The sequence below is a fragment of the Microcebus murinus genome, chromosome 18, assembly GCF_040939455.1.
Source record: "Microcebus murinus isolate Inina chromosome 18, M.murinus_Inina_mat1.0, whole genome shotgun sequence".
NCBI lineage: Eukaryota > Metazoa > Chordata > Mammalia > Primates > Cheirogaleidae > Microcebus > Microcebus murinus.
The window spans coordinates 26,853,414-26,876,870 of NC_134121.1; the positions used below are offsets into that span (position 1 = coordinate 26,853,414).

At 43.5% G+C, this 23,457-nt stretch overlaps 1 protein-coding gene and 1 pseudogene across 3 annotated transcripts in view; both read right to left on the reverse strand.

Moving 5' to 3' along the window:
• Positions 1 to 23,457, reverse strand: part of RFFL (ring finger and FYVE like domain containing E3 ubiquitin protein ligase) — a 72,483-nt gene that overhangs the window by 15,279 nt on the left and 33,747 nt on the right. For all 3 annotated transcript variants that reach the window (XM_012789713.3, XM_012789633.3, XM_012789554.3), the window contains exon 2: positions 3,958 to 4,145. In XM_012789713.3, coding sequence (XP_012645167.1) covers positions 3,958 to 4,137 — 180 coding nt within the window. In that variant the 5' untranslated portion in view covers positions 4,138 to 4,145. The remainder of the gene's footprint in view (positions 1 to 3,957; positions 4,146 to 23,457) is intronic.
• Positions 17,577 to 17,677, reverse strand: LOC142862272 (uncharacterized; annotated as a pseudogene).

Consider the following 23,457-nt stretch of genomic DNA (forward strand, 5'->3'; position numbering starts at 1 on the left):
TAATGTCCACGGCCATGCTCTCTCCACTGGGCCGTGCTGCCTAGCTCAGTCCCAGGCCCATCCGGGCACAGAGCAGCACTGAGCCGAGGGCACTGAGCCACTGCCTTTCCCTCCCCAGACTCCCACCCGTGCACAGCGAGCGCTCCACGCGCAGAGGCTGGTGCCAGGCTCCCCGGCTCCAGGAAGCCCTACTCCGAGTGCTGGGAATTCAGTGGTGCAGAAGACCACGTCCAAGACAAATATTTGGACAGCTAAGGGAAGCCCTCTGGACTTTAGGGTGCTCTCATTCGTGAAAGTACAGAGCGTCTTAGTCAGGCGACAAGAGCGCCTGACGGGCAGGCTGGTACTGCCTGGCGGCAGCTGCTCCCACAGTCACTGAGGACACGCCACAGCTTGCTCAGCCCTCGGGAAGCAGATCCTCGGCCGCTCACCCCACAGGCTGAGCGAGCACAGTGACGTCTGGCTGAGCTCTGTTCCAGCCAAGAGCAGAGGTCACCCCCCCAAGGAGAGGTAATTCCCGAGCACACGGATCGTCCTTGAGGGCACCCTCACTAATCCTTTTAAGAAGTTAAAAACTTTTCATCCTGTGGTGACTTAAGTATTAACCTAAGTATCTCTGCTCCCTCTTTTCTAAAGATAGAAATCTGTTCAAGCCAAGAAAGAATGCTCAAGAGACAGATTCTCATAGTTGAGATCACAGACGCTCTTGTGTGGGGCTGGAGTAGAAGTCTGCATAGATAAAAACTAAATATAACTGTCTTCACTAAGTATCATTCAGATAGCAAAGGGAAAAGGAAATAGTGTTTGCCATCCACTTCTGGCTGCGAAGACTCAGAAGGCACTGCGAAGGGACACGTGTCAAGCTCCCTTATTCTCCACATGGTTACAGCCAGACAATAAACTGTTCAGAGACTGGCTTAAAAGGACACAGGGCCGCACTAGCATTATAACAGTTCTGGGACCAGTAGCCACGCCAATGAAAAATGTATGTTTTGGCATATTGGGGGCTCATTCCTATCTAAAGCTGTCCCATTGGGAAACGAAGTGTGTTTAGCATGACTGATAGTGAAACGAAGAGGCTTCAGTGTCATGAAGCTGTGAACCTGACACAGAGCATTACCTAAGTCAGTGCAGTCTGACTAAAGCCTGTGCTACTCAATCGGCCAGATCCAAACAACTGTCTATTCTTTCTTCAAATGTGTGTGGCTTGTTGGATGCAAGATCAGAATGCAAAGACAGAATCCCAGCTTCTGTGCAGCCCCGGGCTCCCCAGGGACTCTGAAGTAAGCTGGCATCTGAAACATACCCTACAGGAAGATAGCGCTCGAGGCTAAAATCCCAGTTTGCAGTGGCAGGAGAGAACAAAGGGAAAGGAAAAAAGGGCTGTCAACAAATGTGGGCAGAATGAGCAAAGGACAGGCTTATGTATAAATTCTAGCAAATGGTTCAAACCAACTGAGAAACAAGGTTGCATGAAAGCTGAATTAGTGGAGACAACATGCCTGTGGAAATGCCCAGCAGACACTCAAAGTCCAGAATCATGGAGCTGGTGGCTGCACGTAAGGCAGGTGCCACCCTCCAGGGACAGGGAGGCCACGTGGGTGCTCTGCTGGTTCCCGTTTGCCAATGTCCCCTTCCCTCACCCATCCCCCCATCCCATCCATATTCCCTGGCCCTGGTCAGGCTCACTTTGTCCTTTTAGTCCTACCAGTCTAAGGACTATGGAAACATGACATGAGAGCACTCACATTAAGCCTTCGCATAAGGTGGATGCTCAGGGAAAGGTGACATAGTCACCTTTTACTTCCTTTCCCCTGTGCCTCATCTCTGGGCTTTTGCCAGTACTTAAGACCCACTCTTCCCTTTCCACACTGAGATCTGAATATCACTGCCATGGCTCCATGCACAACCTCCCCCCTCCTCCTCCTCTAACTGGTGCAGCTAAAGAGGCTGGGTGCCAAACTCCCTCCCAAAATTGTCAGGGTCACTGCTAAACCACAGGTAGGTATTACCAATACAGATGGGATATTTGGCTTGTGGCAAAATTACAGCCTGCCGTTTCTTTCTTTCCAAGACTGAAAACTTAGGGAATGCAAGTGACACAACTTACTATGTTCTCTCCATAAAGTCCTGAATGTTATCTGTGCTTTGCACCCAATGAGCATTTAGAAAATACTGACTGTAATAGGAAAAAAAAAAAAAAAAAAAAAGTAAAAGACAGTAGGATCCATATAATCATTTCAATTCAACCACTTCTAGAACAGACATTTTAAAAAGCTGCTGGCTGTTAAATGCCAAACCCTTAAGATAAGAATGCTGATCCACTTAAGCATGAAATTACAAATGAAAAAATCTCAAAGGAGAAAACATCCTTAATATACACAAAATTCATTGTGAATTGCACAAAATTAATTCATACTTTTGTAGCAAGAAAATACTGTACCAATAACCATCTTTTACCATCCAGACTAGAATCCCCCCCCCCACCCGCCACCACAAAGGCTGTTCTTGCTGCAGACGCTTTCTTCTTGTCGCTTTTTTCTTGTCGCACTGCATGGTGTGCCCTGCCCCATCTCCCGGTCTGACTGCAAGCCCCCCATTAGGCAGGGATGACCTTCTTCACCTCTGCCTCCCTAGCCCAGGCAATGCCTGACACACAGTACATATTCATTTATTTTCTCATAAATAAAAAAGTTCTGTATTTTCATCATCGCCATGCTACTAGGCACCCACACCTACAACCTGCTGTCTTCAACTCCCACCCCAACTATCTTCTGGGAGGGAGGAGGACCTGGGTTTGAATCCCATCTGTCATTTAATAACCATGTGACCTTGAGGTGCTACTGAAGTTGAGGGAAAAGAATGAGTACTTTACTGTCCCTTATGCTATTTGTCTGGAACTTTACACAGTTTTCTTTTTAAATTTTAAACTCTAAGCCTTAGTTTCTCATATGTAAAATGGGATTTGGGAGATTCTAAAACCTTATTTGAGGTTTTTGTAGTTATTGTGAGAATGGAGTGAAAAATTCCTTTAAAACAGTCCCTTGCACATAGCAGATGGTTTAAAAAGTATTATTTCCTCTTAAATTTCCTATTATCACCATTTTTTAATTTATTTAATTTTATTTTAGCCGGTCAAATTGAGCAGTGGGGGGTCGTATACCACCTTTAGTGACCCTAATATGTTCTGATAACCCACTACGTTTTGGACCAGCCTATTACCATTTTAACATCACATCTTATTACCCATTCTGAGCTGCAAACCTCTCATCTGTGGCAGAATACAGGTCAGGGTTCACCTTCTGCCCCAGTGATGCTTGACCACAGAGAACTTACGGCCGCTGGGCACACAAAGGGATAGCCCATGCCCATACACTCATAAACCATTACCCAGCCAATAATTTTATTTCCTGCTTACTAATCTGGGAGGCATGGCTCCCAAGCATTTCAAATTAAATCTACTACAGTAAATAAGCTCCAGTCTGTCTGTTAGCATCTTGAAGTATCTAAGGCATCCTTGACATTGCTTTCAATAAAAAGAACAAATTAATCTGCAGTCAGCCCTTTTATGATGGCGGCTAATGAAAGGAATAACGTTAAGTGCCTACTTGTTCCAAGCATCATGCTGGATCTCATTTTATTCTGACAACACTGGGATATGGGTACTACTATCATCCCCATTTCATAATGGGGAAACTGAGTCTCAAGAGAGGTTACATCACAAAGGTAGTAAGTAGCAAAGCTGATAACTGAATTCAGGTCTGTTGGTTCCAAATCTATGCTGAGAGGCTTTGCTTTTACTTGGTTAGTTTTTCTTTAACATTTTTGTGAAAGGGACGGGTCTGGGTCACCAGCATAGCACAGGGAGAAGCAAGGTGGCAGGCATCAGAGGGCAGCCGGCTTGCTCAGAGGTCCTGAGGCTACAGCGGCAGAGCAGGCTAAGAAGTCAGCACTCACCTTCCTGGCCGTGTTTGCGAAATGGGCCCCACAGGCCCGGCAGCTTGGTTCTGAGCCTGTTGGGGAAGGGAAGGAGCTGTACCCAGGGTTGGAATAGGCCTGCGTCCTGGCTCCCTGGGCTGGTGGGACCTCCTCAGGCTGTCCATCCAGGCAGAACCAGTTGCAGCAGGTTGCCCACATGATAAAATCTGGTGCAAGGGAGGAAGAGGGGAAAAGGTCAGAGCTAAGACACGCCTCTACTGCCCTTTCCATCCCTGAGAGCTCAATCCACACCAGCCACCAGAATCGAGGGGAGGACATGTTTTCAGGGACCACAGATTTCTTGCCACTGCCTCCACCCCCACAGTTGCTGTCGCTTATACAATAAGAGGTGAGTACAGACACCTGATCTTCCAGGACAAGACGGGTTACCGAGTTGGCACACTGCCTTTGAAAGATTGCTGGTCCCTGATCGGGTTCAATCTGAGATCTAACTTAAAATAAAAATATTTTCTTACCTTTGCAATTACAACTGGCTTAACACCCACTTTATTCTTATCCTTAGAGCTCAGGCAGAACTTTATCATAGACACACACACACACACACAATTCCACAGGGACGATGTATTATTAGTTCTTTTATATAAAAGAGAGGCAACCCAGGCTTAAATCAAGTATACAGCAAATACATAGAGAGTTAACATGCAGAGTAGAGATTCTAAAAAGCCAGGTCTTCTGACCCCAAACCTAACGTCCTTTTCCCCGTACCGTGTTGCCCCTTGATCCCCCTCCCACCAGCCAGCAGAACTACCTCCTCTTATGTTTGTACCCCCAATCCCACATAAACTTCTATCACAGCATCTATTACGGTTTCTTGCACAGATGTACCTAATCTTTCTTTTCTCCCACTAAGCCATAAAGTCCTCTAGGGCAGGCACTACTTCTTATTCATGTCTGTACTATTCACGAGCACTGCTGTACACATAGCAGATGCTCAACAAATATCTGCTCCCTTGCCGAATCAGTGCTTCTGTAGGTTTATTAAGGAGTTTTGGATTACTATTCACATTGTACATATCAAATACAGGTATTGGAGACAAGAGGGTTGGCAATTTTATGAGCACAGAACAAAGAAGATCTAGACCATAGAACAAAGAAGAGCTAATCCCACAAATGTCAGAATGACCTAAAGATTATTATAAGAGGGTCCATTAAAATGCCATGCACTGCTGTGATATGTTTTTCTTAATAGCCTAAGGCAGTCAATGTGGACATTTTGAGCCTGAACTCTTTGCTTACAGGGATAATAAATGAAACATTTAGTGTTATTATTTGATAACCAGTTCACACAAGAGAACTGTCTGCTCTGTGTCGACTCATTGTTTTAACAGAGGCGCTTTCATAGATCAAAGATGTGGTAAGCTGGAGGGAACCAAGAGGCCAACTGGTCCAATCCTGGTCATTTTATAAAGGAAAAGAATGACACCCAGCAAGGGGAAGTAACTGCCTGGGCCATACAAGTTATAACCTTAGGCTTCTTGATTTCTCCAGGTTCTTTCTAGCTTTCCAACACTGCCTTCAATGCACCTGCAATATAATTCCTTCTCTTCTGCAGGGGCCTCTGATTAACACCTGTCTCCCCCACTTGCCTATGAGCTCCATGAGAACAGAGAACTCGACAGTCTTACAGCACCCCGTGACACAGATGGCTCAAACAAGGACTACTGAATGAACGAATCATATACAAGATTTAAATCTTAACTAACCACACATTTGTTCAACTTCTAGTACATCAAAAGCATTTCTGACTCAACATTACTTGTCTGAAGACTCTAAGTTCCCATAAGAGAAGGACCTAATCTGTCTTTTTTTTTTTTTTTTTTTTTGAGACAGAGTCTCGCTTTGTTGCCCAGGCTAGAGTGAGTGCCGTGGCGTCAGCCTAGCTCAAAGCAACCTCAAACTCCTGGGCTCAAGCAATCCTACTGCCTCAGCCTCCTGAGTAGCTGGGACTACAGGCATGTGCCACCATGCCCGGCTAATTTTTTATATATATATCAGTTGGCCAATTAATTTCTTTCTATTTATAGTAGAGACGGGGTCTCGCTCTTGCTCAGGCTGGTTTCGAACTCCTGACCTTGAGCAATCCGCCCGCCTCGGCCTCCCAAGAGCTAGGATTACAGGCGTGAGCCACAGCGCCCGGCCTAATCTGTCTTACTTGCAATTAACAGTTCACGTGGAATAATGGAGCACAGTGCTTCATGCAGCGTATGTGTGATACAGTAAATGAGTTCTTTGCTGGCAAGAGAATGGGGACAACAGAACACAGCCCTCTGAGATGGAAATTTTGTAATTCTTTAGATGCATCTGAGACAGCGTGTAATAACAAAAAGAAGACAGAATCTGGCATCAGGAGACCTGGGTCCCAAGTCCTGCTCTGCTACTTACGGGCTATGTTACCTACCTCTCACAAGGCATACGCTTTCTGTGCTTGTTTTTCTCATATGGACATTCTGTATGCTGTAAACACTAAATAAATATTAGTTGTTGTTATCAGCATTTTAACAATGCCTTTAACTACCATTTCTCTGGGAAGGCAAAGGTACAAAGTAAACCCAGAAATGTCACTGCAATTAGCATTTGGCTTTCTGGGCGTGTTCCCTGCAAAGGAGACAAAGCTGTAGGTGAGGGGGAGGAAGGCTACAAAGATGGAAATGATCAGCTCTATAGGGGCCAAGGGGTGACCAGAGAAGACTTCTCAGTGAGATGCCACACATCCTATCTTGACGTGGAATTAAGTGGAATTTACCGGAAAGTCAAGAGTAGAAGAAATTTTCAAGAAAAACAAAAGCAGCATGCACCATGGCATTCAAGAAACTATAGGCTGGGGTCGGGCGTGGTGGCTCACACCTGTAATCCTAGCACCCTGGGAGGCCCCTAGTGTCCAGGAGGATCGTTTGAGCTCAGGAGTTCGAGACCACCCTGAGCAAGAGCAATCCCGTCTCTACTAAAAATAGAAAGTAATTAGCAATTAATTAAATTTAAAAAAATAAAAATAAAGTACAAAATGCTTAGTTGGATCAGTGGAATAAGAATGGGAGTGGACAAAGGTACAAGCAATAAACAAGGAGCCACAGAAAACCTTGTACTCCAGGATAAGGAACCTGGACTTTATGCTGTATGTAATAGGACACAATTAGGGGGTTCGGGCAGTCAGGTTTTTTTTTTTTTTTTTTTTTTGAGACAGAGTCTCGCTTTGTTGCCCAGGCTAGAGTGAGTGCCGTGGCGTCAGCCTAGCTCACAGCAACCTCAAACTCCTGGGCTCAAGCGATCCTCCTGCCTCAGCCTCCCGAGTAGCTGGGACTACAGGCATGCGCCACCATGCCCAGCTAATTTTTTGTATATATTAGTTGGCCAATTAATTTCTTTCTATTTATAGTAGAGACGGGGTCTCGCTCTTGCTCAGGCTGGTTTCGAACTCCCGACCTCGAGCAATCCGCCCGCCTCGGCCTCCCAGAGAGCTAGGATTACAGGCGTGAGCCACCGCGCCCGGCCGGGCAGTCAGGTTTTATGATCTTATTTGCATGTTAGAGTAGGCACGTAAGGCAGTAAGCAGTGTGGGGACAGATCAGCAAGGGCTGGGTTGGAGGCAGGAAGCTGTGGCAGAGACGAGATGTGCAGATGGGGAGATATGAGAAAGCAACAGAGAGATCTCTGGTAGAATCAGCATGAGGTATCAATCAACTGAATGAGGAGGGAAGAGGAGTAGAAGAGAGTCTAGGACAAATCCTGGAGTCTCTGAATTACACAAGAGGATAGATAGTAGAATCATTAGCAGAGCACGATTGTCATGCGCCTGTAGTTCCAGCTACTTGGGAGGCTGAGGCAAGGAGGATCACTTGAGCCCAGGAGTTCAAGGCTGCAGGGAGCTATAATCATGCCACTGCACCTCAGCATGGATGTTCGAGCAAGACCCCATCTCGTAAAAACAAACAAAAAAAGATAGTGGAATCATTTACTGAAATAAAGCCCTCAGAAGAAAGCATGTGTCTGGGGTTGGCGGGGAGGACTAAGATGATGAGTTGAGTTTTGTACCCATGGGACATGCTGATGTAGACACCGGTACATATCTGGGCTGGAGATAAAGGTCTAGGAATCCTGGGACTGCTGGAAGTATGTAAAGCCAGCGTGGGGCAGGAGACTGATTAGCTGGTTGGGGTCAGAAGAGGGCCTGGGAAAGCCATATCTACAGGGCAGGCAGAGGAAAGCCAACCAGCAGAACAGGAGGAGGAAGAAAGCTCAGAGGTGGGAGAACTGAAAGAGTGTTTTGAGTTCCAAGAAGAAATTATCAAATATGATGAGGAACACAAAATGCCCAACGGACTTCATTTTAGGAAAGTGTCAGTGTGCTCTTTGTTGAGCAGTTTAGGAAGAAAGAAGATGACTGATAACTATAGGTTGGAAAGTGAATGAAAAGTGAGAATTCACAATACTCCAAGGATAAATTATTCTTTCAAGAAACCTGTGAAAGGAAGAGAGAAGGCAGCTGCTGAAGAGGATCCAGGGTCACCAAGTGCAGACATATCCACAAACTGCCTAGGAAATGCCAAAAGACCAAGGAAGGGAAGCTGGCAGTAAACGATGAGAGTAATGAGAGTAGAAGGGCCAGGAACAGGAAGAAAAGCGAAGATGCGATCAGATTTGGGGGTAAACTACTCCTGGACAGGCGGAAAGTCACTCACCGGAGAGTGGAGGGAGGTGAAGGCAGAGGTAACCAAAGGCAAGTTTATAGCATTAGCAACAGAAAGGTGAGAGGATGAAATAAAAAGAAAAGGCAAATAGATTGAGCCACAGGGGAAAAAAACAAATTTTTCTTCCACACAAGGAATCTGCATGTTGTAAATTTGTCCTAAGAGGTGAGGACTTTGCCACAAAATGGGCAGACCAACTTGGTAAGGCACAGTGAGCAGGGAAAAAATGGAAATCTGCATTTTGTTGAAATCCTCATGCTTTAGCAAGCACTTAGCACCAGCTATGTGGTGCTCCTTGTGGGCTTCTTTCCAACTCCGGACCTTGAGCGAACCTCCCACCTCGGCCTCCCAGAGTGTTAGGATTACAGGAGTAAGCCATCATGCCCGGTCTTCTTGTGGACTTCTTGATACGAGATGGAAGAAAGCCCTCTTCCTTTGCTGGGATTCATGAGAACCCATCTTACTCCACACTATTTTCATTCTCTCAACTTTGGTTCTCACCTTAAGGGCCTCCTATGAACATCTCTGAAAGAAAAGCCATCAGCCTATTCAAGAATTTAGCTACTCTAAAAAGTCGGATGCAGCTCTGTGAGAAGACTCAGAATTGCCATTCTGTTCTCCCATAGGCCCCACATTTAGGTGGAGAAGGAAGTTTTATCCTAGGGCTGTGTGTATGTGGGGATGGGGGTTACATAGGGAAGGAGCAGGTAGGTGACAAGTGCCCAGTGCTAAAATACCTTAGATCTGCTCAGTCTAACAACTGGTTCACTAACGTCAGCAGACTAGGCTTAAATAGCAAAAAAGAAAGATTTCCTAATGTGGTTAGTACTCTCCTGCCAAACTGGAAAGCCCTAAGCCTAAATCACAACTATATTCAGGTTTATTTCAGGGGGCGGAAGGAAAGAGTTTATAATTTTAACAATGCCATACAAGCCAAACACTGTTCTCTTGGGAATATTTTTTTCATCCCTCAACCCTACATAGAAAGATACACATACTGTGTTACTAAAAAGCTAAAAGTGGAACCAACTGTGGAGTATAGTAAAGAATTCTTATGCGGTGGTAGCTGAAAAACTTTACTCTCTCATCTCCTAACCTCCTTCGGATCTTGAAAGGAAACTATCATCAGATCTTCACCGAGGGCTTGAAAATTCCTTCCCAAACTCCCCTCACCCTGTTCCGAAAAGATGGACTTGGCAATTTAATCTCAAAAACAGTGTCAGACTGCTCTTCTACAGAGCTTGTTTGAAAGCTGCCAGGCTCTCCTCTTCCACCCTCCCTAAAAGGGAGAAAAGTGGGAGATGTAAGCTGGGAATGGATAAGAACATTTCCGGTTCCCTATGGAAGAACTCTCTCGTATGAAGCAAGAAAGGCCTGCTAGCACATGGCATTTTGTCAACTTGATAGGTGCGCTGGTATTTCTCGGGAGACTTAGCCCTGCTGAACAGGAAAATTATAATGTTAATAATGGGGTAAAGATAAATGACCTATTTCTGGTGGGCTGGGTACAGTCACAGAGGCAAAAGGGCAGATAATGTGATTTCTACCTATTAAGTCATAGATTCCTAAGTAACTTTAAAACACTTCTCTCCACTTGTTCACCTGCCCAAGGCAAATAATTTAAAGTAGATCAATGGTTGTCGTGGGCTTTCCCATGAAAGGGAGAGAGGAGTAGAAGGGCCGGGCCGGGTTGCAATGCAATTCCAAAAACATCTTGCTAACCACCAGAAACTAAGGCAGTAAGGTCCCCAAGGTTCTCATCCAATCTGTTCTGATTTTAATTAACTGCTCTGTGTACCAAGGTGTAATAGCTCCGCAGCAATAGGCTTTACACGGAGGCATAGACAACTACATCCTGGAATGATCACACTGCTAGTGAACCCATTGTACAACACTTTACAAAAATCCTTTAAAAATACCTAATTAAAGCCGGGCGCGGTGGCTCACGCCTGTAATCCTAGCACTCTGAGAGGCCGAGGCGGGCGGATTGCTCGAGGTCAGGAGTTCGAAACCAGCCTGAGCAAGAGCGAGACCCCGTCTCTACTATAAAAATAGAAAGAAATTGGCCAACTAACATATATATAAAAAAAATTAGCCGGGCATGGTGGCGCATGCCTATAGTCCCAGCTACTCGGGAAGCTGAGGCAGTAGGATTGCTTGAGCCCATGAGATTGAGGTTGCTGTGAGCTAGGCTGACGCCACAGCACTCACTCTAGCCTGGGCAACAAAGTGAGACTCTGTCTCAAAAAAAAAAAAAAACCTAATTAAAATGCCCCCAAGCCTCAAAGTAGCACCTTTCTGACATGGCAACTCAGAAAATGTCTGGATGATAAGCCTCACCGAATCATCTCCAGTTTGAGGGTGGTACATCTTACTGTCACTGACATATTCCTGAAATGGTTAAAAGCATTTATATTCGAAATGCATAAAGAAAAGTACCCCAGGCTATGGATCATTAATTCAGAGTAAGCTTAGCTTCATCTTGTATATTATCCTTAAAAAGCAATTAAAGTACAACTGCAATGGTTTTGAAAGGAAATGCTGTGAAAAAGCCTATCAATATGGCTTAAGGTAAGCCTCTCTGAAATAATTGATACGTAATTACATATTTTGAGAAGAAGAAAGTAGCTACTTACCACTGGAAGAATGCTTCTCACTTGCCAGGCACTGAGCCAGGTACTTTACCCAGCACTATCTCATGCCATCCTCACAGCAACTCTGGCAAGGTACAGTAGTTCTTCCCATTTGCAGGTAAGAAAACCAAGGTTCAGAAAAGTTAAGTACCTTGCTAAAGGTCACATCTGGAGGGCAGTAAAGCCAAGATTTGAACCTAGGTTGCTTAGATCCTGAAACCCATGCTCTTGAGAAGTATTCCTGATTTTACCAAAAAATCAATCTGTCTAATCTACGGTCCCTCCCCTCTGAGCTTTTGCTCTCTGTCTCAATTATAACTTTCCTGTCAGCACACAGGCGTGCTCCAGGATCTCCCAGGTTTTAAAAACTCTTGCTTGTTATAAGAGAAGCACAAGTTACAACCACAGTGTGTTACCACCAGTGGCTAAGATGGAAAAAAGATACTAGCACATGTTGGTAAGGATATAGAGCAACTGGAACTCTAACACTGCTGGTCAAAGTGTACAGGTGATTTGCCCACCACCACCACCACCACCACCACCACCCACACCCACACATTTACTTCCATGGCTTTGCAATCCCACTTCTAAGTATACCGAGCAGAAATAGGTTCCCTTAAACAAGTAAACAGTAATATTCTTGGAAACACTATTGTAATAGCCCCAGCTGAAAACAACCCAAGTGTCCATCAACAGTGGAATGGAGAAGTAAATTATGGTATGTTCATACAGCAATGAAAATAAACAACAATACAGATGACTCTTACAATGACGAGTGAAAGCAGCAGGCACAAATGAATACATACCAAATTATTCCATTTACATAAAATTCAAGAACAGGCAACCTAATCTGTCTGTTTGAGATCAGGATAGTGGCTATCCTTGAGGGTAGAATAGTAGATGGAAGGTGGCACTAGGGAGCTTCTGGTAACATTCTCTTAGAAGACTGAGTACGCAGATACATGTACATTGTGAAAATTCATCAGACTGTACATTTACAATGTGTACACTTCTCTAGTTACATTTCAATTAAAAGTTTAGATGAGAAATTTTTTAAAGCACCTAGAATATTCGTAATTTGTAAAAAAAAAAAAAAAAAAAACACACACACAAAAAAAAAACAGGCCAGGCGTGGTGGCTCATGCCTGTAATCCCAGCATTCTGGGAGGCCCAGGTGGGTGGATTGCTCTAGGTCAGGAGTTCAAAACCAACCTGAGCAAAACCTCATCTCTACTAAAACTAGAAAGAAATTAATTGACCAACTAAAAATATATATACAAAAATTAGCCGGGCATGTTGGTGCATGCCTGTAGTCCCAGCTACTCGGAAGGCTGAGGCAGGAGGGTCACTTGAGTCCAGGAGTTTGAGGTTGCTGTGAGCTAGGCTGATGCCACGGCACTCACTCTAGCCTGGCCAACAAAGTGAGACTCTGTCTCCAAAAAAAAAACCAACCCCATTTTGAACTTAGATTTTCCCCTCCCCAGTAAAGCTCCTTTTCTCTGCTCTCCTCTAAACCAAAACTTCTCCAAATATTTGACTTCATTTCCTTAATCTCTAACTCACACTTCAACTTGCTCCAAACTAGCTTGACCCAACCATTCCACCTAATCTCTTCTTTTCAAGGTCACTGAGGAATTCCAAGTGGCCAGACCTAACTAGCACTTCTCTATTCTCATCTTTCAACCTCAGCAGTGCTGGGCACAAGCGATCCTTCTTGAAACTCTCTCCCCTCTACTCGTCTCTTAGCTCCCAGAACTCTGCACCCTTGGCTTGCTTTCTACCCCAAAGCCTCGTTGCTGGCTCTTCTCCTCCCTTTGTTCTTAAATGCTGTGAGTGCTCAGGCTACCTTGGGCCACCCTTTCTATCCACACCTCGGGTAGCTTTAAATACCTTCCTTCAACTGAAGATTCAAAAATTCCTACCTCCATCTCCCCTCCCCCTGACAGTGGTATAAATCATCACTTTTCATCGACTATTTACATTCCTCAACTTAGGCCCTTTTCAAGTTGTTTGTTCCTTCTGCCTGGACTGTTCTCCCCAAAACTTCACATGGTTGGCTCCTTCTTTGTCATCCAGGCATCGGCTTAAGTATCACCTTCTAATCTCATACATAGTACTTGGTATGAGCTGACATTATCTGCATACTTGTTAAACTGCCTTCCCTAACCAGATGAGGACAGGCACTTTGTGCTATACTGAATTTCCAGAGACTAGAATGGCTTCTTGGGCGAAAGAACAGCCTAACTGGTTTCCAAGCTTCAATTCCTGCCTCTATCCAATTCTTTCTCCACAAGGCATCATCCACTCTTCTCCTCCCTGCAATACACACACACACACACACACACACACACACACACACACACATACACACACACACACACTCTTAAAGCTCTTTAATGGATTTCCATTGCCTTTTAGAATAAAAATCCCCACTCCCTACATGGTTAAAAGATCCTGCCCACTTCTCCAATTCATGTTGTGCTACTTTAATCATAAACCTCAGCCATAGTGACCTTGCAGTTCTTCACACACACCAGTCCCCCTCCCACCTTAGGTCTCTGCACTTGTTCTCTTTCCTGCCTCTACTGCTCTTCTCAGCCTTCGGGTCTCATCTCAAATGTCCCCTATAAGGAGTCCTCCCCCGTCATACACACTGTCCCACTGCCTTTTGGTTTCCTTCATGAGTACTATCAAAATCTGCAACTGGGCCGGGCGTGGTGGCTCACGCTTGTAATCCTAGCACTCTGGGAGGCCGAGGCAGGCGGATTGCTCAAGGTTAGGAGTTCAAAACCAGCCTGAGCGAGACCCTGTCTCTACTATAAAAATAGAAAGAAATTAATTGGCCAACTAATATATATATATAAAATTAGCCGGGCATGGTGGCGCGTGCCTGTAGTCCCAGCTACTCAGGAGGCTGAGGCAGGAGGATTGCTTGAGCCCAGGAGTTTGAGGTTGCTGTGAGCTAGGCTGACGCCACGGCACTCACTCTAGCCTGGGCAACAAAAGCGAGACTCTGTCTCAAAAAAAAAAAAAAAAATTAAAAAAAAAAAAATCTGCAACTGCATTTTGTTTGTTGATTTATAGTCTGCCTCCACGGACAGGAACCTCATCTGTCCTCATTTTTCCATCCACAGCAGCTAGCACAGTGCCACTTCATATTAGGCACCCAAATAATTTGTGGAATGAACACACTGAGGTCATAGAACATTCAGTATTTTATCAGTGCAACTGATGAGGCAAGTACTAGTTCTCTCTCCTTAGAGACAAAAGCATTTTCTCAATATTTATAGTGGCAAAGTGACTACCAGAAAGAAAAAGTCCTCTATCAAAAATGAGGGGTAGCTAATCTTAGGCAGGTTACTTGAGCTTTTCAAGTCTGCTTCCTCACCTGTATAAAAGGAATAATATTTCCCATATTGGAGAGTTAAGTGTAAGGATGAGAAATAAAGTTCCTAACATTATCTAAGCATTAGATAAATAGTACATTAAAGAATTTTTTTTTTGTTTTTAGAGACAGAATCTCACTCTGTTGCCTGGGGTAGAGTGCCATGGCGTCATCCTAGCTCACAGCAACCTCAAACTCCTGGGCTCAAGCAATCCTTCTGCCTCAGCCTCCCCAGTGGCTGGGACTACAGGCATGTGCCACCATGCCCGGCTAATTTTTTCTATATATTTTTAGTTGGCCAATTAATTTCCTTCTATTTATAGTAGAGATGGGGTCTCACTCTTGCTCAGGCTGGTTCTGAACTCCTGACCTTGAGCGATCCTCCTGCCTCGGCCTCCCAGAGTGCTAGGATTACAGGAGTGAGCCACCGCCCGGCCCTAAAGAAATTATTAAACTATAAGTTACAATTCTGAAATGGCAATGGCCTACAGGTTTAATAGGGGCTATGATCTGGAAAGTCCCAAGGTCTCTCTCTGGTCACCCAAAGCTTAGCTTTCCTACCACCCAAGGCACTGGGTGGGGCAGGCTCTGACACAGCTGATTACACCAACAACATAATAAACAATCACCTAGATCTTGAGCACTCACCTGAAATTTAAAATCATCTCTTAACTTGGAAGGCTGCCTACTTTTAAAAATAAGTTAGTCTGGCAAGAAACTTAACTCCCTTGAAACTGTTTAATGTAAAACAATCTCAGGGTTGCATTTGGAATTTTCCAGTAAACCTGCCTTAGGTATCCACCCTAACTTGGGAAGATTTAAAATGCTGGTGACAAAACAATAAGCGTAAAATAGGGCAACTGTTGCATTGGTAAGTAAGCAGCCTGCTGAGTAAACCATATTACTAACTGGTCTCATTTGTTAGGTGGGGACACATGAAGCATGTTCTCTGTGACACTGAGATTATTTCTGAGATATTTATTTTAGAATAAAGAATTCAGAATCCCTAAGTCACAGAGGAGACAAGTATATGGTGGAACTTTAGAACCCACGGCTGGAATTAGAACAATTCTACTGCTGAAGTGGTACATGGGCCGGACATAAACAAGGGATATTTCACAGGCTGGCACTCAGTGGAAGAAAATATTTCTGAAGGCTTTAAATCCTAATAGATATTTTCCATCCTCCAAGGCTGCCCTTTAGATGTCAGTAATGGATAATGCATATTTCCTAGGTAAGAATTTTATTTTTGGGCTAAATTTTAAGACAACAGAATTGCAAAAAAAAAAAAAAAAAGGCTATTCTCAAATATGTTTTAATTTCACTATAGAATCAGTCAGATTGACTTTAAATTTCGGCTCTAACACTGAATGAATGAATGAGCTTAGGTAAGTTGCCTCTATGAGCTTCTTAATACAGGAATAAACTGACCTGCACCTCAAAGGCTGGACACACAGGAGGTACTCAGTATAAAGAGGTGTCATACCTTTACCTGGCTTTTCAATCTTACATAAAGAGCTGAGGGCAGTGCTAGACATTCAGTAAATGGTAGGTATTATGATAAGGCACCAGCACCAATAACCAGGATTATACGTTTGCATATATGTTTCCAAACCAGGTTACTACTGAGCCTCCATTCACACCAAGGTGTCACTGACTTCAAAGACACTAGGAATGGAGTCTCCTCTCTCTCCCAGTCCCATATTAAAGTATACTTAGATACAAAGGATTGAAGCTTTAGGAGATAATCTTTTGTGCTTTAATTTCAGGTGGCAGACAAGGGGGAAGTCGGGTTGTTATTCAGACTGAAGTTCCTCTTCAGATGACAAGGCACCAAATGTGTGTCGAGTTTGCATCTGTTGTCTCATTTAATAACCCTACAAAAATCAGAACTACTCTGGAAGGCCGAGGCGGGCGGATTGCTCGAGGTCAGGAGTTCGAAACTAGCCTGAGCAAGAGCGAGACCCCGTCTCTACTATAAATAGAAAAGAAATTAATTGGCCAACTAATATATATAGAAAAAAATTAGACGGGCATGGTGGCACATGCCTGTAGTTCCAGCTATTTGGGAGGCTGAGGCAGTAGGATTGCTTGAGCCCAGGAGTTTGAGGTTGCTGTGAGCTAGGCTGACGCCATGGCACTCACTCTAGCCTGGGCAACAAAGCGAGACTCTGTCTCAAAAAAAAAAAAAAAATCAGAACTAAAACCCTCATTGTGCGAATGAAGGGGCTGGGCCTTGAGGGTTGGCTAACTGGACCAAGGTCACACAGCTAGCAGGTGATGGATGCGAGTCCAAGTTCCCTGACTAATTATGGTCCTACAGAAAGACGGGCTGCTTGCACCATCCACACAGCCTACCTACCATTAGCACTGGTAATTCAAGGGCCTGTGGGCTGGGAGAACAAGGTCAATGACTTCACTACAGGAGGGGCCTGCAGGGAGGACATATTTAATACAAGTTCTTGCCCCTTCTAAAGACAACAAAAAGAGGTACCTACTCACCAAGCCAATCTCCCAATACTTGAGTACTTTGTATAAAGTATAATACACAGAAAAAATATTCCTGGGACTCCAGAATTTTAATTTATACATCCAATAAATCATCTACATTTTCTACTTTCTACAGCTTCAGGGTATTAGTGATACAGAGCCCCAACTTGCTAAAGATAAAGCCTTTAACTGATATTTAAGATGCATTTCAGTTTCTTTCAACAGAACTCAGAGGTCTATTTAATAGGAAGGAGATGTCAGTGCTTTTCATCAAAGATGAAGAGGTCAGAGAGGGATGGTGAGATAAAGGCCCCTCCGCTGGGACATTTCTTGGCCACGATGAAGACAGCAGAAGGCACCAGTCCCACCTCCTGCAGAGGTCGTAAAAGTATGAAATGCTTCGCGAATTTGCATGTCATCCTTGTACAGGGGCCATGCTAATCTTCTCTGTCTAGTTCCAAGTGAGCACACATTTCCATTTCTATTCTTGCTCACCTTTATTCAGCTGAAGAGGGGTTTTTGACTTAATTATCTCAACTGCAACTAATGCCCTATTACCCTCCTTTTAATAAGTGTTTTCAGGCTGGGCATGGTGGCTCATGCCTATAATCCCAGCACTCTGGGAGGCTGAGGTGGCAGGCTCATTTGAGCCCAAGAGTTCAAGGTTTCAGTGAGTTCATACTACTGTACTCTGGCCTGGCCAACAGTGAGATCCTCCTCTTTTAAAAAAAAAACAAAAAACACTAAACATGTTTTCATTGGGTAACTATGAAATAATAATGAAAGTAAATCCTTAGTCCTCACAGCCTTACTCTGAGCTTGAGTTATCCTATTATTCTTTCAGTCCCTCAAATGCCAAGCTTATTTTGGCTTTAGGAATTTCCCTCAAACTGTTCTCTCAGGCTGGGGCACTGTTCCCACCCCATCTCCCTTATGCAGCATTTAGCTCCTAAGGGAAACCTTCCCTGACCCTGTGCTCTCATAGAATCTCACGCACCTCCCATATTTGAATTCATTTTTCAGATGATCTATTTAGTACTGCTCTCTGCCAGTTCCTCTGGGGATTCCAACTGGCACAACAACAAGCAGGGTCCCTGAATCTCATGGCGATTATATTCTGGGGGAATAAGAATTCTAGCAGCACTATATCTAATCAATTGGCCAACAATTTGTATAATTCTTTTAAAGTACTTTTCTCCCACAGTTAAGGTGTGGAAAGTGAAACAGGAAACAAGAGAGAGTCTATTTCACACCTTTATTCTCAGCCTTAATGCCAGGTAAATGGAATCACCACACATTTGTTGAATTATTAACTAATGGTAACAGTAATAGAGCTTCTTATTAAAAAGAAAAAAAAAAGGACAGAGGCTAGGTGTGGCAGCTTATGCCTGTAATCTCAGCATTTTGGGAGGCCGAGGGGGATACACTGCTTAAGGCCAAGAGTTTAAGACTAGCCGGGTGAGACACCGTCTCTACAAAAATAATAATAAAATTTAGCCGGAAGATCACTTGAGCCCAGGAGTTCAAGGTTTCAGTGAGCTGTGATTGCACTATGGCACTTCAGTCTTAGCAACAGAATGAGAGCCTGTCTCTAAAAAAAAAAAAAAAAAAAAAAATTCATGCTTGAAAAATACACAATTATGATTCCAGGATGATCAGCAAATTATGGATTTTTAAACACATATAACCAAAGCAATATCTTAAGGGGAAAAAAAACCTAAGACTAACATGCCTACCTCAGACATGCTGAAGATAGTTCTTTTTTTTTTCTTTTTGGAAAGAAAGGTGATGCTGATGAAGATAGTTCTTTTAAGTATTTCCCAAGACTACTTAAAAAACAAAGAAAGTGAGGTAACAGACTGACCTTCAAAAAATAACAGAGAAATGTTTAAACTGTCAGTTATTACAGAAGTAGAAAACCAGAAAGGGAGAGCCCGGAAGAGGAACAACCGTTAACTTCCATCTTTTCCATGCATCAAAAAGGCACAGAAGGCTTCAATACCTTCACCGTGGTTTTGGTTTGGAATAGTGCTGCAATGGGAATTGCAAATACAAATAAACCTGAAAACAACAAATACAGAAGTAAAATAACAGAGAAAAGACATGCTAGAAATCAAATAGACTGACCTCTCTACCAGCTACACCCAGGTCTGGGTGGAGTTCAGCCTGTTCCTGACTCACAGGGTCCAAGCAAGGTGAAAGGAGAAACATAGCAAAAGGATAATAAGAAATAGAACAGCAGTGGGTCTTGGAGCATAAAGTGTTAAAATGACAATAGGAATAAAGGGGAAAGGAGAGAGATTTCACTTCCCACTAGCAGTAAGTGAGCTCTTTTCCTTAAGTGGTAACTGCTGTAAACAACTGAAAAGCATACATAATAATCACAAGTTATAAATGTTCTTGGAAACTCCCTGGTTTCAACTAGTCTGTGACAAATATCTGCAGAGGGACCTCAGCATCTGCTATGAAGTTCAGGGAAAAGTAATTCTAACCAATGGAGCTGTGCCAAAATATCACCCCCGGGGTCTGACCAATTAAATGACTGCTTCTTAGCGTGGAGTTCAGAAAAGATGACAGATTGAACACTGCAGCAGAGAAACCTACACGCTTCCTTTCAGCCCAGGCACTCCGCCCCAGAGGACGAGTCAATCAGGAAAGCAAGCAGTTCAGAGTAAAGTCTTCTAACCAGACTGAAAACAGAGAATAAATGGACCTGCACTTTAATTACAGCAGGATCCTTCTTCCATCAAAACCGATGACAAAGCTCATTAAGAGTAAAGAGACTCTGATCCCCCTACTCTTGTTCAGGAAGCAGGATGGAACAGATAAGCTTTTCTGGACCTTCTAACTGAAGAAGCTGCTTTCACAAGATCTTATCACAGTGACTAATGGGTAACCAGGATTAAAAAAAAAAAAAAAAAAAAAGCCAGGGAGTAGGTGAGAGGGTTTGAGTGTTTCTGGCACTCCAGGACAGGAATTCTGCCTAGGCTCAAAATTATGCAATTTACCTTTTTAAAGTAGACTGCACAAAAGTTACTACAGCCAAATGTACTGTGGTGTGGAATGAGCAGAACTCTAGACTCTGGGGTTATTTAACCCCTTTAAACCTTCTTTTCCGCAAAACAACAGAACCTGCTACAATGAAAAGATAACTGAAAGGATTAAAATAGTGTATGTCAAAGCACAGCCCAGCTTTGAGCCCAGCATATAATCGGTGTTTGATAAAAGTTGGCTGTAAATAATTTAAAGAAAATATTTTTTAATGTTCCGTAAAGAAACAAAATTTATCTGCTCTATCCCCTGCTTTTTTTTTTTTCCTTTAGGCATGCCAACACCTTTAATCAGGTTTAGTTCTTGAACCGCTCCTCCAGAGCTAAATGACTCCAGGCCCCTCTCACCAGCTCTTAATAATCTCTTGAAAAACCTCTCTCCATGGTGGTCAGACGTGGTTTATCTTCCTAGCAGCCCAGGTTGTTAAAATCTCTTTCCAGTTCCACTCCACTGCTCGACTGCTAGTGAGTTTGTAGCTCCTCACCTCTGCCCCGCAGTCTAGCCAGTTTAGAATTTCTCCCTTTGCTCCTCTATCCTTCTTCCCTGTCAAATTCAGAGAAGAATGAACGCATACCTCTAGCCCCTACCTGGTGCACCATAACTGCTTGCAAGGCACTGAAGTCAGATGGGATTTTGTGATAAATCCAGGATGATTTCAGACTAAGCACCCCTCCCTCCCACAGACCTTTTGCTTGGTTTGATGTTTGATCTCAATCTGAAAATTATGCTGACTTTTTGAAATGATTTCTGCCAGGATGTTATATGCTCAGTATCTATCCCAAGAAGCAAAAATGGAGATTTCTAGTTCACCTAATATTTAAAAAAAAAACAAAAAACAACTTTGTAGTCTCACCATATTTTCTCCTTGCGAAGAACTCTTTGCCTTATCCCACAACAAAGTACAAAATGCCTCATATTCACTATCCCTTGATAGATTCAAGAAGAAAAGGGCCGGGCGCTGTGACACATGCCTGTAATCCTAGCACGCTGGGAGGCCGAAGCGGATGGATCGCTCAAGATCAGGAGTTCGAAACCAGCCTGAGTGAGACCCTGTCTTTACTAAAAATAGAAACTAATTGACCAACTAAAAATATATATACAAAAAAAAAAAAAAATTAGCCAGGCATGGTGGTACATGCCTGTAGTTCCAGCTACTCGGGAGGCTGAGGCAGGAGGATTGCTTGAGCCCATGAGATTGAGGTTGCTGTGAGCTAGGCTAACACCATGGCACTCACTCTAGCCTGGGCAACAAAGTGAGACTCTGTCTCAAAAAAAAAAGAAAGACACCTGTACTGACATCAGAGAAGAATGTTCTCACTACTTTCCATGCAAAGTCACTAGACCATCCACACTGAGATATGCTGATACTTTACACATGTGCTTCTAGAATTACAGTGTGTAAGGATAGACATTCTTCTTTGCAATGTGTCAAGGATCCGAAATGCACGGAAAACATTATCGAGACCTTTACCATATTATGGTTTGAGACCAGCAGAATGGACCTATTCTCAAATAATTCAAATGGTTGTTATAATCCACAAAGATCCCAAGATGACTCTCTCTGCAGGTGGTTATGTTATAGCCAATCCAGTCCCCTAATGAACATATAAAGCAGATTTCACAGTAGGGAGCAACAGGAAAAGTGAGGTGGGCTGCTGAGATTGTTTACCAGCGAGTGATGGCAAACAAATAACTTTAATCTCTACTCCAGAGACTTGCCAAGGGGTGAAATAATTCATCAGCCGGCATTAGATCCAGCCTCCAGTACCCAAGGAAACATCAATTCAAAAACTAAAAAAAAGTTCACAAAGGCCCAGTAATAATTTGTAAACCACCATGTTCAGAAAACACTCAAAAAGTATGCTTAGAGGCGGGGCAAAGTAGTTTATACCTGTAATCCTAGCATTCTGGGAGGTTGAGTCAGCAGGACTGCTTGAGCTCAGGAGTTCCAGAGCAGCCTGAGCAAGAATGAGACCCTGTCTCTACTAAAAATAGAAAAATTAACCAGGCATCAGGGCATGCACCTATAGTCCCAGCTACTTGGGAGGCTGAGGCAGGAGGATTGCTTGAGCCCAGGAGTTTGAGGCTGCTGTGAGCTATGATGATATACCACTGCACTCTAGCCCAAGGCGACAAAGATTTAAAAAAAAAAAAAAAAAAAACTTGTGCTACAAGTCCTGGAACCCAATTAAAAGCAACCTGTTACTTAAAAGGATGGTGAGTTATAGGCTAAAATTTCCTGTTATTTTTAAAAATAGTGAAACACGGACTGAATCTCACATCTACCAAAACTAACAGATCAGCAGTCAATTCGGTGGTTTCATTTTATAAACTATATGATGCAATATAGCATAAGCTAGGAAAAACCATGCCCCGGGAAGAAAGAATAACCGGTCCCTAGAAGAAATATGTACATATGGATAAAGGAAAGATCAGAAAAGGACTAGTTATGTTAGCTTCTTTTCAAACCAGAAACAGAGACTTCTTCGGCCAACCTCAAATATTAGAAGTCTTGACTTTTTAACAGTACCAAGTGTCATAACACAGGCATACAAGTTACAGTAGACAAGCACATCCTATTTGCACTTGATTTCCTGCTTGGGGCTGTCTCATCTCTCTACACTTGCTGCTCCTTAGGCCAACGGAGTTAGACCTTCCACAAACAGGTAATCTCTCATATCTGCCACCAGCTGGTTCACTGGACAGTATTTCAGTAACAGTAAAATACATTATTCTATGAGTCAGGTAAAAGATTTACCTGACAAGCACAAAAAAAAAAAAACAATCATGAGCCTCTCTAAGACACTCTGGATCTCCCACGCTTCACACCGACATCTGACCTAGAGTAGGCGATTGTTTTTTATCACAAATAGTGCTGAGATAAGGGAATAGCCTGAAACAAACCCGGAATAGGAAGGCTGGGAAAAAGAGCAAGAAAAATTGGAAATGTTTTAAAAATTAAACGTTGGCCCTTTTCAAATGCTGAAGGAACAGATTTCTGTCAGCCAGTCCCCAACTGAGCAGATTCCCAGAAGGCAGGGATTGAGAAAGTTAAACTGGCCCTTCCGGTGAACACTGCCCAGAATCCAACCTGCTACCAACCTGACCAAGTCTACTTTTCAGCATTGCAAAAGCCTCCGCTTGAGGTGTCACTTCCACTACTTTTGAAAACCTGGTGTCCCCCAGTAAACAATGGGCAACAACACCCCAGTTT